This window comes from Pseudopipra pipra, chromosome 4, assembly GCF_036250125.1.
Source record: "Pseudopipra pipra isolate bDixPip1 chromosome 4, bDixPip1.hap1, whole genome shotgun sequence".
NCBI lineage: Eukaryota > Metazoa > Chordata > Aves > Passeriformes > Pipridae > Pseudopipra > Pseudopipra pipra.
In genome coordinates, this window is record NC_087552.1 from 39,744,400 (window position 1) to 39,763,242 (window position 18,843).

The window sequence follows — 18,843 nt, forward strand, 5'->3', positions numbered from 1 at the left end:
ATGATTGAAGCACATTAGTCCTTATAACACCTCTTTGGTATATGTTGTTATTTCAATAAAGAGAAAATTGGCAGATCCTGAAAACCCTACTCCTGTGTCCAGGTAGTGCCACAGTGTGAATTTACTCTCTTAGATGATACTGTCTCCTCTGTCCAGTGCAAGATGCCAGCCCAAAGACTAACAGGGTGGTTCCAGGACTAAGAAGGATAGTTTTGTGTCAGAAATTGGACATTGCAAAATGCTAGTGGGATTTTTGAGGTAAACAAAATTTACAGTTGCACCCCATTAATCAAAAAAAAACTAGCTGTCAACACTTTCACATCACCAGTGGTCTCTGGTCTCTGGCTATAGCTGTGCTCTCAACATTTGCTAACAGGCACGTAAAGCTGCCATTGTTATAATCCATTCAACAAGCATAGCAAATATGGTGTCACCATCTTGTCATCTACAATATCCTTATTTCCAGATTAGTGTACATTAGGAGTCATTGCTTTAGGCATGCAGATCAGCTCACAAATCACTTGGTTAATACTAAGGTGTATAGCAGCCTAATTGCATTGGGTTTAAAAGTTCTAAGTAGCAAGTTTGGAGAGCTCAACCCTTTCTGAAAGCGCTTAAACTGAATTGCAGCTTTGAGACCAGATTTCATCAAATTAATAAATTGCCAAATAGCTCTTCTTCCATCAGATAAATGAGTATTTTTTCCTTTTCGTAGTGAGCATTTGAAATTATTCTGTAGACTCCATGTTTTCAAACATGGATGCATTATATTAGAGTTTTTTGTAGATAGGAAAAAGCACAGATCAGCACAGATTATGACAGACACCATGAAGCATGGACAGTATTCCGAAGGAAGAAAGCTTGTTACCTCCATTTCTAAATCAGGATAAATTAAACTCTGGAATAATTTGCAAGCATATATGTAATAATAGTAAAATATACTATTAAAAATCAAACTAAAAATTTAAATATTATTAAGTGTTGCATAGCCAGGTTTGGGAACATAGCAAGTTCACTCAATTTATAATGTGTAACTGTTATCAAAGTTGTAAGTTGGTGGGGTACAATTTTTTGCATGAAGGTTAGTTGTAAAGAAGACTTTTGTGTTCTTCTCAGATACAATGTGCTTTCTGCTGTGGTGGCTTTTACACAATACCTGTGTGCTTTCTTTTTCCTTCCTTCTCCAAACATTTTTGCTGTACAGGGTCCAGTGTTCTTCCTTGAAGATGGAAAATCTGCTATTTCACTGAATGATGCTTTGATGTGGGCCAAAGTCAATCCTTTTTCACCACTAGGAACAGGAATACGACTTAACCCATTTTGATGAGGTGTTTCCTCTGTACTTTATAGTGCTTAAAATAACACTCTGGGGGTTAATACTGATTTAACCTTGATCAAAGGACAGAAAGTAGTAGTTGGAAGGGCAAGTACTTGAACTGTGAAAATTGTAAAGTGAAAGCAAGAAAAGAATTTCTATACAAATGTTTGTTGAAAATCCAAAGAAAAAAGTTATTTGATAATCCAAAGAAAAAGTCCTAACTTCATATACAGCCATGTCTTTTTTTTTTTTAGTAAGAACAGTGTTGTCAGACAATACAGACATATTTTAGTCAACTCTGTGTGAATAGATGCCTTGTAAAGGGAGTAAGCAACTATCTGCACATTATCAAAATATTGATAACAAACTGTGAAATCCATAAACACACTTCCAAATACATAATAATAGAATAACTTTCTTGATACCTACTGCAACCTGTTTTTAGAAGGACTGGAATACTGTGGCTCTTTCACACATTGTGTCCCCCTTTTTAATTTTAACTAATTTTTACACACAGGGTTCTATAGTAAAAGTAAAATTTAAAGAGTAGATTATTTTTTTTCACCCATTTGTTATTGTGCTTATTAGCAGTACAAATAGCAGTTTACTTATGTTTTGTTTAGAGAGTTTTGAATATCTACATTATGAAATTCTATTTTCTAGTAGGATCATTTTCGGCAACTGTCCCCCTTATATTTTCACTGGAGGCTAAAATGTATTTATAAAACTGTTTTTTTTTTAACAAAGGGTTTGTAAGGAACAAACAGCAAATTTATTGCAATTATTTAACTGTGATATATATATTTAAAATACTTGTTTTCTTTTTACATTTTGTATTAGTTATAAACATGCATATAGTATGACAAACCAGAAGTAAATACCTGTGCATATATATTTTTATTTACTAAATCTGTGCTCAAATGGAAAAAACTAGTTATGGCAATAGAACACTAAGAATATTTAAACTTTAAAGCTGTGTATAGTATGGAATTTAATTATAAGGAAAATATTATACTTATTTATTATTAATAATTCTTATAATCAGAATTACCTGTAGAAAAGATGCCTTGGTTACAATATTCTTTATTAGTTTAATTGCTGGCACTTAAGCAGAAATCTACTTTATCTGATGTTACATTTTTTGCTGCTGCTTTAAAATAAATTTTAAAATTTATTTAAAATCCTGATAATTACATGAAATGTAAAGAAGTTGCAAATAAAAATTGGCAGAATTATTTCAATAGAAACTGTTGTAAAACTGGTAATAATATCAGGTGTCTATTTATCAGACCCTGTAGACAATCCTCAATACAGAGGTAAGCCATGCCCTCATTTAACTAGAAATAACAATGCCACCATGCTGGAAAGGTGGGATGGAGACTAGAAATAAAAAAATACAAGGTTGTTTTTCTCCCTCTTTAAAAAAGTAAAATTTCATTCTGGCAATGCTCTAGAGTATTATTACAGGGTTTCTGGTGTAAGAATAAATTGGAGGGGGAGAGGCAAGGCTTAGCTGTTTTGTAGCCTAAAAACCCCCATTTTTGTATGTACTTGGATGCTGGAACAGAATGTTTTACTATCTGCAGGTATTCTTTGGAAAATGATATTCCTTTTTTTAACTCCATGGAGCTTGGCAAAGAAGAATTGGGTTTCAGAAGTCAAAATTTGTAGTTTTTGAAATAATTTTCCATCAGTCAGTATCTGATATCTGCTTCTGTCAAATGAAAGACTAGCTGTCTTTTAGCACATAAATTGTATAACCTGATATATAAATGCAGAGGTGCAGAGCAATGGTAAGAACATGCAGCCCCATGACTGGTGATTGGAATCTGAAGGATTGACTCAACTGCCATTCTACTATATTTAAAATCTTTTGCTGTATCATAAGGACTTTTACCAATATTTCAAAGTTTAAATAACTTACAATGTGTAGTATAACTACATCAATGTGTTGCACATAAATTGTGCCTTAACATGGAATCTTGGGCAAATCTACCCCCTCTTTAGAATGTGAGGGTTAGGAATTCTTTCATTGCTAAAATATAAAAATTAAGTCAGAGGGCGTTTTTTATATTTGGGGTGAATCAGGAAACAGTCATTGTGAATAACATGAGGTTGCATTTTCCTTGTAGTTGTTTGTACCCCATGTGTTGAGTGAGGGGAATATGCAGAAAAGGTTGTAATTGTGTCTACTGCTACAGCTGTGGTTGCAACTGTCAAACTATGAATTCATCATTTTCATAATTAATTTCAGATTGTTTGCTAATATGTGACTTCATTGTCTGGCACAGCAAGTCAAATACAGATATTTCTCCCTTAATATTAAAGAATACTTTGTCTTCAAATTATTGTTTGACTCTTCTGTGAAAGTCTTATTTCCATTTGAATGAAGAAATGTATCAAGCTATACAGCTAGTGCTTTCCAATGACTATTAAATCTCAGTTAAATTTAACATCACTTTATTCCCCCAAACCAAATCCATTGTTATATTGAAAGAATCTGTCCAACATTACTGACATGTTTATAAGCTTCACGGACAGCTTCACTGGCAGCTGCAGTCTGAGATATGAGATGTGACACTTTAAATCCATGTTGTTGGACTTCTTCATTGGGTAAAATAATTTCAATCCAGAATTACAAATTAAGATTACACTAATGAAAGAAACTCCATTCTTAACACAGAAAACAGAGAGTCTAGAAACCTTTTTCAGAATAGGCATTAGGTTTTCTTAAAAACTTGAAGTTACATGTTTATGTAGGAAGGAAATGAAATCCAGGATCATCTTTGCTCCAGTTAAAAATTACAAAAGACATGGAGCAGGGAGCAGATTCACAACAGCAGTGCTGAGGACCAGTATGCATTTGCACATAAGTCAGCATATGATGAGATGAAGTACACTTTCTGATTTAGTGAAAATTTTGCATACAGCCGTTGTGTTTTGTGGCTTTTACTTACACGTTGTTATATCCTGTGTGGGGCTCCTGTGCTGGCCCAGGCCTGGAGCTGCCCCCCAGGCACGGCCGCAGCGAGGCGTGGGCTGGGCTGGACGGTGCTGAGCAGCCCCTGCAGCCCCCCCTTCCCTGTGCTTTCGCAGCCTCTTTTGTCTCAGGAGTGCTTTTTGAGTATGCCTGTAGGATTTTACTGTTGGATTGCTTTCCAGAATTGGCATATTACGCTATTCTTTTTAATTAAAATGTCCTGTGAAACTGATTTAGTAGTCTAAAAATTCATATAATAAGAGCTATTCCAACCTGTAAAGAATGCTTCTTCCAAACTTGGATGTGCTGTAGTGGTCTTAAACATTGCTCTGATATGGGTAATTTTTTTTTTGTTTTTTTTTTTTTTTGCTTCAGCTCCTGATTTCTAATATTTTATTACATTACTTAGCATTTATTTCATACTAAGAATAGGGCCCTCACAGCATGAAAACAGTAAGAAACCTGTTTCCTTTCATTTCTGGCTAAACAAAGGATCATTTTTGGAAGAGATTTTTACCAAATACTAACGTCAGGTATTTCATTGCTGTGTATTTTTGGTATGTGGCATTAGCAGGCTCTGATCTGCCTGTTGCAGTGCATAGTCCTGCCAGGGCAACAACATCCATTTCCTATTTTTGTTTATCCCTGTTACATAGTAACAGAAGCACTGCCCCACCCACTTGGCTTATCTTGCCAAAATGACTCGCATTTTCACATAATTATTTGGTAGCAAAAGATAAAAGTTTATGTTGAGAAATGCATCTTGCCCAAGATCCAAGTCATAATATTACCATAAGCCAGTTTCTTCTGACTAGTCTACCCTTCTGTAGAATTACAGGAAAAGCAGTACCAAATACCTGTAAACTCCAGAAACGGTCTTTGTTTGCTCTTTGGATAGTGGCAAGGATCGGTGGGAATAGATATTGCAAATGCCTCAGGAGCACAAACACAACTATTTGTAATGAGATGGCTTCAACTCTTATGTGACTCTCAGCAAAACTTCTCATGTTATCCTGTGGTGTTGAACAGGTGTTTTGCAGAGTAGCCACCTTGCTCAAAACTGATCTTATAGAACATGAGAGCTTTTTTTGACTTTGTCTGAGTCAAACTTGAAAAGCACTGTGGACACCCGAAGGCCAGGATCTAAATTATCTCATTCTACATAGAGAAGTTCAGCAGTGCCATGGTTGGCTTGGCAGTTTGAAGTTGGCTTGTTTATCGAAGTAACACACAGTACTGGTATTGTACATAAAACCACAAATTGCTAGGTTTTGATGGAAACCAAAACCACCCAACTCACTCCATAACAGTCTGGATGTTATGGACTCCTAAGCAGCTCCTCTTACTTGCATTTGACTTTCCTTTACAGGGTCTTCAGAAGAGACCCCTAACTAGAGTTTTTGCAGGGAACAGAAGAAAACTAGGATTATTTAACACAAGGGCAAGTGCTGGACAGCTGCATTTTTTATTAGGGTGGATGTAATTTAGCAACTGACTAAGCATTCCTCTTTGTGAAAGCTTCCTCTATAGTTAGTTCCTCACTTAGTATCTTTCCAGTAGGAACATAAATACTGAAAGGAGTCACTGAAAAGGAATGGAATAGGGTGAATCACCAAGGGCAAGTGCAAATTACCAGGTGTCTTATGCTTTGGTTTACAGGAATTGAGTATAAGTCACTGAGAGTGTAATTTGTTCTCAAAGGAACACCAAATGAGAAGACTGAGAGGAGGAGCACTGCATTTCAGTGTAGTCAGATCACATTTTTTGACAAGACAGGCAATCACCAAAATGCAAGGGCATGAGCAAGGCAGAAATCTTTGAGGTTTTCTAATGTCTCTTGGGGGTGTCAGCATTCCTCCTCTGGCTGGAGTTGAACAATAAAATTTCAACCTGTTCACAGAAATGCCTGCTAGAGCATTCTAGGATTTTGCAATATGATTTTTGGTGCTGGGTAATTGTTTATAAACCAGACAGCAAGAGAAATAATGTCCTTTCAAGAGTGATAACCCTCCTGATATGGAGAACTGATGTATTTCTGGAACCTCAAATCCACCTCCTGAACTTTAGCTTGAAGATTCATTATCCACATCTCCACAATATGCCTTCAGAAACCTCATAAAAATACTGCACATTAAAGTATGCCTTTCCCTGAGGCAAATAATTATTTAATATGCCAATGAGCTGTGATACAGCATTGCTATGAAAAGATAAGGAAAGAGCCCATATGATTTTGTTTTACAAGAGGAGATCAAAAGTACCTCAGCATTAAGGCTTTTGAGAAATATTCCTCTGGAATTTTTAAAGCTGTGAATTGTATCAATAAACAGAGATTCTATAAAAAACGGAGATCATCTTCACAGCAGCTTAATTCCATTTCACAGCACAGGCAGTGAGGAAGAATAAAGGAAGTTTTTCATTAATTAATCATCTATATAAAGAAAAAGAAAAAAATGACATCCAATAGTTTTATTTTTATCAATGTATATAGCGCACCTATCACCAAGTATTTTTAGATACATGAACAATAGAAATTTAAAAACACATACAGTACTGACTCCAAATGGACAAACTTAACAGATAATAATGAAGAAACTCTTTGTGGTTCAGGTGTGTCAAAGAGATTTTAAAAATATAAACACAAAATTAACAGCACTAAAGCTATTGAGTATTAAGGTAAAGCTATATAATCACGTCCCAGAGTGTCAGCACACTTATTCAATTCAGCTTAATTAGCACCATGGTACTAGTTGCTGAATGGCTCCCAGTTACTATTACATTACCAACACCAGATGTCAAAGATACAATTTTTTTAAGCAATATGCAAAAGGCTCTTTTTCCGCCCAGCAGTTCTTTAGATAAAATGTACAATAAACAGAGAGAAGAAAAAGTACTTGCTATTTAAGTTTCTAACACTTAATTACTATGTTATCTGTACTGTAAGAAATTCTTCAGTATTGTTGGCAACTGGAGCTGTGGAACAAGATGCAGTCTAGCTCTTCCTATGTAATTTCGGATACGTAGTCGGCAGAGCTGACACAGAGAGGATGGTGTGGCTGCAAATGATAAAGGAAGGAGTTTAATTGCACAACAATAAAAGCCAGGACTTTGTTTTACAGCAGTCTTGCACAATAATGGGATTTCTTTTAAAAAATGTTCACATTTTGCAAATTTGGCCTTTTTCTTCATTTCTTTTCCTTCATTGCCTTTCTGCCCTCAAAGATAAAGACTGGGGCTGCTAAAACCTTGTTCATAGTTAGGGGAATACTGAAAAAAGCAAGGTTAAGGTCAGTGTTTTTAAATTAAAAGCCTGCTCCCAGAAAATAATTTTAAAAACTGCAAGGTTGCTGGGTTTTTTAAATTCACAGAACAGATGACATACCTGCTATAGCACTACAAGCTGCACTCCTGATGCATCACTGCATCAAGAATAAGCAGCCAAAATACCCCAAGCCCCTGGTTCATGTTCAGTGATCTTACTAGCTCATCATATCGCCTCTATCCCTCTGCCCCCCACTCCCTCAAAATGAACATTGCTGTTTCTCTGGACAATAAACCCATATTTGTTTCTTGCCAAGTAATTTTTTTTGACATCTTTGCCGTGACTTTCAAAAATACTACTAGTCATGGTAAATTTGTGAAAACCTAAAGGTTTTAGAGGGGTTTTGTTAACAGCATTCAGACTACAGAGTTGTTTCCTTAAGTTCACCTCTAAAGAGATGCTCACAGTTATTGAAATAGTTTCTTTCTCTTGTAGCTTATTTTTGCATTATACATAGGTCAGTCTGAACAAATCCAGTTCCCTTAGGAATATTCTCTCTCCAAGGCAACAGACCTTTAAGAGTTTTGAGGGACTCTTGAGTGTCGACTCCTATTTCTCAAGTTCTTATAATTTCATAAAGAAAATTTAGAAAATGAAATTTTTTATACTTTTTGCCCACAATAAAAATAAAGTCCTTTATATGCACTTAAAAATATATTTTTAAAGATATTTTGACAGCTGACCAAAATGAAATATATTTCTAATCTGAAATTTAAATACTCAGTTTCTTTTTAACAAGGTCTGTAACGGCCAATAAAAATGTAGCTTTAAATGTCGACTTGTGTAAACACCCAAAAAACATAAGATGATACTTGTTCGGCTTGTATAAATTTTGATGCTGCTTGGTCAATGGGCTCTATCTAGCCTGAGACTAAATATTCCTGAGTATTTTTATAGTTAAAAAGGAAATCACCTGACTGCTAATATATTCATTTAATAAAGCACAATGTAACATCTATAACATGGGTTGTTTGGGTTGTTGAGTTGGGGTTTTTTTGGGTGTCTTTAGGGTTTTTTTTAATAATACAAGTTACAGTTGCAAAAACACACACATAAAACTTACCTTCATGGAAGAGCAGCAGTCTCTCCACTAAACTGCTAGGAGCAGCTAAATCAACAGGCCTCTCAAAATCTGAATTTTTGGCATTTATGTCTGCCCCAAATTCAAGGAGTAAGTTTACGATCTCTGTACTAGAATGCTGGGCAGCAGCATGGAGTGGAGTTTGCAAATGCTTTCCTTTCTGCACATTGGCACCTGGTGGGTAGATGCACATAAAGAGATGTCAGAAGAGATTAATTAAAATTGCCATTGAGTAAAAATGGAGCTTCAAAAATAAACAAAAAACCCCACTGTCCTAGAATGCCACAGTGCATTTAGCCACTTTATTAATTCCACTGCATAGAACTACAGCTAACCATATCAATACAGGGTTTTTTATCCTGTGGTTTATTACCTAAGTACAACCAGATAAAAAGAAAAATCAAATCAGGTCACATCAGCATCATTGTTGCCCTAATTATAAAAAAAGTACTTTTTGTACACATTTACTAAAATTTGCACTACATAAAAATATACTTTCCTTATTTGAATATTTAGAAAAAAATCACTAAACTGAGGTTTTGTATGTATATTTTTATAGGTACGCCAACTCAAAAAGGCTGCTTTATAGTTTTTCATGTGTTGAAGCTGGCAAAGGGTTTGTAATAGACTGCCCATCCCATCCAACCTTTATCAAGGATTTATCTATAAATGACTTAATTTAAATTAAGGTAGGATACACAGTCAAGAAATCTAATAGGGAAAAAAACCCCTGTACTATTAATTCTCCCAATCATGGAATTCTAATTATTACACTTTTGTATTCAGAAAGAATTATTAACTTATTTTAAATTAAAACTGATTAAATTAATTTGCAGTAATGCATTCATATTCAAGAAAAAAATCCATATAAGAGTTAAACCAAACCAGCTAGTATGAAAGAATTTCCCTTAAGGCAAGCTGATAGACCCCCTAAAACTGAGTTTGCCCCAACAGTTTTCTAGATTATTCTAGCAGAATAAAAACCCAGACTTCTTAAGAGAGATTTGCTGATCTTGTGAGACCAAAAATAAGCTTGTGTACCAACTTTACTCCCTGAACCAACACTTTTTGCCTTTTAAATTCCCTTTTGAGTAAAATAATTTATTAATGTCACAGGCCTAGCAATTAGATTTGAAGTCTGAACAACTCACTGTTCTCAATAGTAACAATTTGAGAATACTCCTGCAGTACCATTTTCTTGCTTATTTCATTGTCTATTTGCTTTCCAACTTCTAATACATTCTTACAAACCAATAAAATATGAAAAAATTCAGACTTACTTAAGTAGTTACTTATGTTCTCAGTTTACATATCCTTTTCTATTCCAGGGAGCCAAAATATGTAGAATAAGCCATTCTATTGCTTTTTTTTATGTATGGTAGTATTTGAATCCCCAAATATGCTAATTATACTTTTGCTGTTCTTAAATATGAAAAATCATGACATAGGATAATTAATCATCTAAAGAGACTGAATCAATGAGAAACAACTTAGCTGTTTAAGTTCTAAATATAACATGCAATCAGCTAGAAAAACAATTCTGGTGCAATGATAGCAAGGCTGAATTATTCTTATATATATATTTTCCTTCATTGTGCTACAGGACATGAAAGCCCTGTATGTCATTACCTGAAGCACAGCAAATGATCCTGTAGCTATGCCCATTGTGTCCCTGGGCTTGTACTAAAACAGAGCAAGCCTCCAACATCTCTTTCAGTTGATTAAATAAATAACAAAATTTAGGAAATTTGTTATTTTGAAATTTGTGAAATTTAGGATCGATTACCTTTTACCTCTTCCCTCTGCTACTCAGCCTCTCTGCCTTGTGAAAAGATCAAACAGAATATTCTGAAGAATGAAAGAAAGTGGGACTACATTGCTAAAATAGTTCTGTTGAAATCTCAATCACTGCTACATAGAATTCCTTTTTCAAAGCTGATTTTTTATCCTTGTCTTTCCTACAGAAAATGAATAGCTACAAATCTGTAGTAGGTGCTAAAAATTTTGAACATCCATTCTTACTTGTCTTGCTTCCTTTTTTGGTCATACACTCACTATATCACCAAAAAAAGAAAGACACAGTAATTTATAAAGAAAACACGCATTTATTTATTAAGAAAACACGCATCACAGCATAACATTTGAAGTAGAGCCCTGCAAGGAAGTGTTCTAGATTCAGTGACTCAGCAGAGCTAACTTTAAAGGTGAGTAGAGCATGCTGATTTTACAGACTAGTAATATTTTTATTTAAATCATTACATACCTGCATAAAGAAGCTTTCGAATGCAATGGATCTGCTGTGAAACGCAAGCTACATACAGAGGTGTTCCTAAATGAGGAAGGTCTTGGTCAACATCTATACCCCAGGATATCAGTACCTCCAGACATTCACTGTGACCTGTCAGTACAAAGCACGACAGTGTTTGCTCAACTTCAGTAAGCTGTCTCAGACAAAACCTCACACATATCTTAACCCTGTTACTGAGATATTGCTCAACTGCCCCATGTTTATTCAGCAGGTAATTTCTTACCTCTGCTGGCTGCTTCATGAGTTGGCGAAGGCAGACAGGACTCCCACTGAGCTTTGGCACCATACTGTAACAGGAGCTCAGCACATGCTGCACTGCCTCTCGAACAGGCATTAAATAAAGGTGTCACTCCATCAATTGTTGTAGCATTTACCTAGAATACATATAATCTATTTAAGAACAGAATTGAAAGAAAGGTAGATTTTAAACAGGAAATAGTTAGAAATTGCATTAAAACACACACACACAAAAAAAGATACTAGTTAGAATAATAGCTCAACTGACCAGTCTCTGTCCTACTGTCTTCCTCATACCACACCCTTTATTTGAAATTAGTTTACTAATATTCTTGTTAAACTATGTTGAATAAACTAAAATACACTCGGAATACTAAAGAGCACACTTTGATATCTGGGGAGTAAATAATTTTCAAAAGTCATTGCACTGAGCTTGTTTCACTGAACTTTGGTAGTAACAGGTTAACAGGGACCTTCTCTCCGCAGCTCTGGCAAGTCCATATTAAATGTGAGAATTATTTGCCATTTTTTTCTGTAGTTTTAGGCTCCAGGTTGGAGTGATATTTCACAGGATGGAGGCAAAGCTAATAGCACAGGCTCACTGTTTTTATACCAACCTCACCACCGCACTGGTTAACTGAGTATTTCCAGTCTGAGAGAAGAAGGAGAGAAACTAGGCAACTTTTGAGGGCTAGTAATACTAAAGGAAGGAGCACAGGTATTAGGAGAGGGCTCCTTCCAGGACTCTGGCCTATCATCTTTCATACACCCCCAAACCCACCAAATCAATTAAAAGTGCTAAAAATAAATCAGGTGTGAAAATGAAATTTTTTCCTATAGTTTTTTCTATAGTGTCAATAGTTTTCTATCTTTAGAATCCTTGTGCTAGGTAAAGTGGAGAGGCATTGTTTTTGGAAACATCTACGTATCTTTTTTTTTTTTTTCTGTTATAACATAGATATATTCTACATGGTTTTCAAACCTGAATTTGTAAGGACAGTAAATATTTGAATTACGAAGATCAGAGACTTGGGAAGGTATGCATTTGAACTCTGATGTCAGCAGGAATTGTAGTGAAAGTGATCTATAAAGTCCCATTTTTGTTTGGGATAAAAGCTAAGACAGTCTATGTCAGCAGAGAAAAGAGGCAGTGCTTTTTTGTACTCAGACCAAAGAACTTTAAGTGCACACAGGTGTAGTGTGACAACAGACATTCTGATGATTAAAAGAACAGTCTCCTGAAAGCCACTCAAAGCAAAAAGGAATCCAGTAGAGGAGAGAAATGCATTCCATATTTTAGAAACACTTGATGAATACTGCTAACAGATGCTCCCCAATTCATTACCTGTCTCAGTGTCTGCCCATCACTGTCCTTTGCTAGCATTCAGATGGCAGCTTATAGTAAATAAATGAGATGAACACAACCAATAGGGTGAGTAGAGGGAAATACCAATCAAAAATAAAAATCAAGGAATATATCCTTCTCAGTTAAACCAAGGTTAGAATTGGACTTCATGCTAAAAAAAACCCAAAAACCAAAGCCTTACATTTGCTCCTGCTTCAAGGAGGATTCTTGCACATCCTACATGATCTCCCAGGCAGGCTTCATGAAGTGGAGTTACTTGGTCAATTGTTAGTGTGTCTACATTGTACCCCTAAAATAGATGTGAATGACATTTAAAGATCATACAAAAGCTATTAAGAGTCAGTCCCTCGCACTACTGTTCAAATGAATAGTTTAAAATATTCTAAATAGGCTTAAAACAGAACTTGCAATAAGTAAATCCTCAATGAGCATAGAAAGAATCTTTCATCAATCAGTGTATAACAGAATAAAAGTAAATTCTCAACTCTTCTTTTTTTTTTCTTTTTTTTTAATTAGAAATAGGCATAGGACATAGAGGGTATAAAGAAGATTGAAACAGACTGTTGAGATGCACAGTGATAGAGCAAAAGACAACAGACCCAAGTTGGAACATGCTAAATTCCAATTAGTTATATGGAAAAAATTTAACAGTGAAACCCCAGAACAGGGGTGCATCTCCGCTCTTGGTGATCTTTGAAACACAACAAGGACCTGAGTCTAAACTCTACAGTGACTCAATGATCCTCTGACTTAAGTTTTGAAATATCCAAAGCTATGAATTTTAGCAAGGAAAACATTCATTGGATTGATAAAATCATCAAGCCCTTGAAGTTTTCTGCAGTTGATGTTGTTTGATTCTTAAGAACTAATAGGGATCTATAGTATAATTATGCAGTATTAAAATAGCTGATAGGACAGTACTGTAATATTGAAATTTAGCAGTTTGAGTCTCTCCCTTCACTATTAACAAAATATTATTTTTCTTAAATGACAACTATGCAAAACCCAGAATCTTTCAGTGATTCTTCTCATTACCTAGTATCTTCCTGACTAGCTCTATTTATTCAAAGGAGTTTACAGCAGTGGAACTACAACAATTTATACCATGCAAGAGGGGAAGACTAACATACATTTAGTCACAATTTTTGTAATTTTTTTTTGGGGGAGGAGACTTTAAAATATACAGAGGAAATATTTTAAATACTAACATATATTTTAATATGAAAAATTCCTACATGTGTATTGCTCTGAAAAATTCAAGTGAAAAAAAGCAAAACAGAGCATACTAAATTTGCATTAATAATCTATGCTGAGAAATTAAGTAACATTAAAAATAAATAACTGTAAGAACACAGCCTTTACCTGTGACAATAAAGTCTTTAGAGAAAGAAGACGTCCTTGACTGGCTGCCTCATGCAGAGGTGAGCGATCTGCCCAAGAACCTATATAAGAACAACATTTATTGAATAAACCATGTGAATTACAAAGGGTTTGGAATGCATAGAGCAAGGCAGAAAATATAATGCACAGAACGAAGTCAATTGTCCTATGACATTAATTTTCCCTCTTTAGTGACTATATTTTAAATTATCAGTTTCTAAACAATAAAACCTGCTCTATTATTTACTGTAAACATCTCTAATAAATGATTATGAGGTACAGATAATAAAATATTGAGATACTGATTTCATTAATCTGACTTAATAAATTCATCAATTACTATATTTTCCACTTCTATTTTTGCATTGTTTATTTTTAATACAAGTAATATAACTTATTTTTGTAGCTGATATATAAGCTTATTTGAACTTAAACCAGACATAAACCTGCCCGAAGAAGTCATGAAGAAGCTGATGTATATGAAAATCAATGTGGAAATCCCTGTGTATGATGAGATTAATTTGCAGCTACTACACTATTGCAAGTAGAGAAATACAGTGAGAACCACACTAAAAAAATTACTATAGTAGAAATATGATATTAAGTCTAAGTTCTCATTCCATAAGCTATTAGGCCTAAAAACAATTAGATATGCTTACTGTAAAAGTTTGGCATTTATTTATCACCCTCAAAAAAGAAAGGAGAAAAACAAAACAGGAACACAACAACAACCCAGTCTTCACACATATACCCCCCGTAACTCCCAGCCTAGGTTCCAGAGTCATCCTGCAGCTCTTGGTGAGGGACCTGCCCTTTCCTCTAGAAGACTGGATACTGAACAGGTTCCTTCTAGCCATTCAGGTTTGCAGGCATAGCTGATACCAATTCATTTAATGAATTTTGCAAATCAAGTTTTGACAGACTGTGCAAGGAAGAACCATCTTTAAAATGTATTATGAATTACCGATATTTTTTCCTGTAAGAAGAAAATCACTAAAACTGTAAAATACTAATACAATCACCCATGTGAGTTATATCAAGCCCTCCAAAATCCCTGAAGAAACATAGAGAGAATTAACTAAATATGATGAACTGATAACGCAGGCAGATGAATCTTCAATGCGTAAAGGTCTTTGACTTTGTCCCTTGCAATGGACAGGAACTGCCTACAGAGCCAGTTACTGCATTTTAGTGACAAGGCAATTAACCTTAAATGAGAAGGCTGTTGCTCAATCACTGGCAATTATCAGTCCAAACTCTAAGATAACTACACACCAGAAATAGACCCTACTTCTGTTTCCTATTGGTCCCCTTCTGTTCACCAGCCTGTTTCAGAAAGTACACTTTTGGTTACTATAAACAACCCCCTGAAATCACATGAAGAATGACTAAAAAGATTAAAGCTTCTCAACCTGAAAAGAAATTAAGGGATAGTTAAAAATATGTGAAATAGCGCACAATAGGAAAATGTAGATAAAACCTCAATTTTCCTAGAGGTGTTAGGGAATGAAACTAAAACTTACAGAGAGATAAGGCTGCATCTTAGAGAACATATAACTGCTCTTTGTAACTCAGCACTACTGAACACAATTGAGATCAAAAACTTAGCAAAACAAAAGCACAGCTGAGTATTTATCATAAAAGTACATAAAGCTGATCACGGAAGTTAAAAAATATGAGACTAAGGCTTTATAAACCTGATTTTAAAAATGCAGGGAGATTTCTATTATGTCAGAGTATCCTGTATGTGTGAAGCTCCTTGTGCTCTTTGATCTGCCAGAGTAGATGGACCACTGGCAAGATCCAGTTTCCAGTACTCTGTCAGAATTATTTGCACTAAGCTCTTATTATATGTGTGTCCACATATATACACATGCACACACATCGTTCCCTGTATTTTCTACTTCAAGCTTATTTAATGTAATGTTTTGAAATTCTTATTTTTAGTCAGAATAACAGCTAAAAACACCCACACATAAAGTGATTGGGATTTTAAGGGTTATTACACCACAAAAAACAAAGTTCAGAAATATTAAAGTGACCCAATTTTGACAAAATAGAAGTATTTTCTCTGTCATCCCAATAAGTTCAGATAGATTTATTCTACTGTAGTAGAATACACCGATGTGTGTAATCACAATGAGTATTTTGATCAATGTTTTCCTTCTTCTGCAGTATTACTTGAATGAGCACTCAACTTGTTCTAATTCATTAGAACCACTAAGTTCTCCTGCTGGCAGCTGTGAAGAATTCCTCAAAAAAAAAAAATTTAAATCTGTATTTAGAGGTTGTTTTTGGTATTTTGTCTCCCTGTCTCTATATACGAGAACATGTCTCTCTCGACAGTTTATCCTACTCAATGGGGGGGAAAAAAGCGTAACTAATTATATAGAAAAACATCTTATAAAATTGCGTCATGGAGTTTTTCTGTCCATTAAATACAATCACACTTCAGACATTTTTATAGCCATGTATAAATAGAACAAAGATGCAGGTAGGATCTGAAAACAACAATTTTTCACCTTTCTTTCCTTCACCTCCTTCATTCTTGGATTGATCAGAAGAAGTCTGTTAATTACTCCAATGACATTTGAGAATAAAATTATGCCAGATCCCATTGTAACCTCTGTTTGGCACATAGACCTACCTTATAAAACTATCTTCATGTGGAGGTATCTGTCAGCCAGATGTATTTAATGGTAAATCCATTAAATACAAAATGCTTGTGTCATTTCTTCTGCAAATAAAATCTATAAGCAGAAATATTTTGTGCCAACCAAGTTTGGAAAAAAAATTTACATTCCAACTGATTGGTTGGTATACATAGTAATTAATTATTAAATACCACAGAGGTAAGAATAAATATCACAAATAACCATCAAAGGTGTCTTAAATTCTTTGCCTAGATTGCTGCCTTCTGCTCATCTACAAACTTACTATGTCTCTCACTTAGAAGGCATTAGCAAGAATATAAACAAGGACACTTTTTCATTCATTGGTGTCTGTAACAACAGTATTAGCAAACACAGGCTATTCCAAAATTGTTAATATATTAATTCCCTACTGATGTTGTCTCTGACAGATGAAGAATACAAAGGATCTCTAAGCCACATTATTTCCAAGTTCTCTGATGTATAGTTTACCAGGAGGCCAAATTATTACAAAGCATTATTGCTTTGTAACCATTAACAAGAAAGATTAAATATGATCACTGTATTAACAAGTGAAGTTTAAAAAAAAGTTACAAATTATCATACAATACCTAAATCTCCATCTCCCCATGGCACTTCCAGCCAATTGCAATTATAAATCCTACTCATTTCTTTCAATCTGGAAAATAAAAAAAAAAATAAAATAATAATAAAAAAAATCTGCTCTTGCTAGTTGGGCCATTCTTAATATACTCCAGCTATGTTCGGAAGGAGATCAGCAGCTCCCTGTAATATGAACTTTCACCCTTCAGTAAACATAGCTTGAAGATATGAGCGTGTACAAGTTGCCCATTTCTTTTCTTATGTTAAAGGACTGTGGCTGTTTTTGTTAATTTTTCACATTTCTTTTTTTATCATAACAACTTCTCAAAGTGCCAGTATCGGTGCATTTGCCTTCAAAGACAGATAACTGGAATTTCAACAAAAGAGAAACTCAGTTGATATGAATAAACTGCAGAAAAAACTCCCCCTTTCTAAACCTCATGTAAAGAGACAGTTTTATATCCTCAAAAATCAGTGTTACTACATAGATTTTTAAGGGAAGCACTGCCAAATGTATGTATGTTATTTTACTCATTACTCATATCTAGAAAAGAAATAATTTGAATAATACACATAATATAAAAGAATGATCTGAAATAATATTCTGAACATGTTTCAAATGCTGTTTAATCTGTATACTAAACCAGGGTTTTCTCTTAGTAGTTCACTATTGCCTCAAATATCTTCTAAAATATTCTTTGCTTGTTAAATTAGGATGTTGACAGCTATTCTCAGCAGTGAATACATAATTCTCAGTGAAAATGCTCAAAAATGGGGATTTGCAATTCTGACTTTGATCCATTTCTAAGTCATTAATGTTCTCTTTCTCACATATTCCTACAAAATTCACTCCTTTATATCTGCCTACAATTATTAATAAGTCATTCCTGCAGTTGTAATCAGAGTAGTAAAATACTAACTAAAAATATTTTCACAAGAGTCATTACCTTCAGTCATGCCATCTTGTTGTGTTTATTTCTAAAAATTTGTTTCATCTTCACAAACAAAACAAAACAAAACAGCCTGAGTCACTATAAAAGGTACATTAAAAGCTGGACTTTCAAAAGAAGAACTGTAATGAATGAAAGTCTTCTTAGTGACTTCATTGAGAGAATATTTATACCAGAGCTCAGCACTTAGGAAAATTACTGCACTAAGGCTAAATAGATCGTGTCCCAGTCCTCAGAAGAAGCAGTATCATCAAAGAAGAATTGAAAACAGAAGCCTGACACAGCTCATTATTGGGAGATGAGAAACAGAGTATTTGGAAAGTGTTGTAGCTAATATTTATTTCTGCCAAACCAACAAATGCTATTTATTAAGATAAGCACTGTTACCTTTTATTTCTTAAGATGTATTCTGAGTCTTTATCCCTCATAGGATAAAGAAGAGTGTCAACTACTTAACTGATATTTGATGTTGAAAACTATTGAAAAGAATCTTAAATCAAGCATTTAAAAGTTAAGAAATTAAATATGCATATACACAATGAAAACTTGATTGGTTCAAACCAGTATACTTTCCAGTGTTTATCATAAGGCAGACTTTCAAAATTTGGGGATTTCATTTCAAATGCAAATGCCAAAAATTTCCTACTCTT

General features: G+C 34.5%; 2 protein-coding genes across 18 annotated transcripts in view; one reads left to right on the plus strand and one right to left on the minus strand.

Annotated features, from left to right (window-relative positions):
* Positions 1-3,663, plus strand: part of WDR17 (WD repeat domain 17) — a 56,928-nt gene extending 53,265 nt beyond the window's left edge. For all 9 annotated transcript variants that reach the window (XM_064652526.1, XM_064652524.1, XM_064652525.1 and 6 more), the window contains one exon: positions 1,205-3,663. In XM_064652526.1, coding sequence (XP_064508596.1) covers positions 1,205-1,324 — 120 coding nt within the window. In that variant the 3' untranslated portion in view covers positions 1,325-3,663. The remainder of the gene's footprint in view (positions 1-1,204) is intronic.
* A 3,086-nt stretch (positions 3,664-6,749) lies between these two features.
* The window catches only part of ASB5 (ankyrin repeat and SOCS box containing 5), a 40,014-nt gene continuing 27,920 nt past the window's right edge, over positions 6,750-18,843 (minus strand). For 5 of the 9 annotated variants that reach the window (XM_064652541.1, XM_064652537.1, XM_064652536.1 and 2 more), the window contains 7 exons: positions 17,252-17,319; positions 13,972-14,051; positions 12,791-12,898; positions 11,230-11,380; positions 10,962-11,096; positions 8,681-8,872; positions 6,750-7,351 (listed from right to left, as the gene is read on the minus strand). In XM_064652541.1, the coding sequence (XP_064508611.1) occupies positions 7,224-7,351; positions 8,681-8,872; positions 10,962-11,096; positions 11,230-11,380; positions 12,791-12,898; positions 13,972-14,051; positions 17,252-17,309 (852 nt within the window). In that variant the 5' untranslated portion in view covers positions 17,310-17,319 and the 3' untranslated portion in view covers positions 6,750-7,223. Of the gene's footprint in view, positions 7,352-8,680; positions 8,873-10,961; positions 11,097-11,229; positions 11,381-12,790; positions 12,899-13,971; positions 14,052-14,740; positions 14,891-17,251; positions 17,320-18,843 lie in introns of those variants that run through there. The other 4 variants (XM_064652542.1, XM_064652543.1, XM_064652534.1 and 1 more) reach the window with 2 other exon arrangements.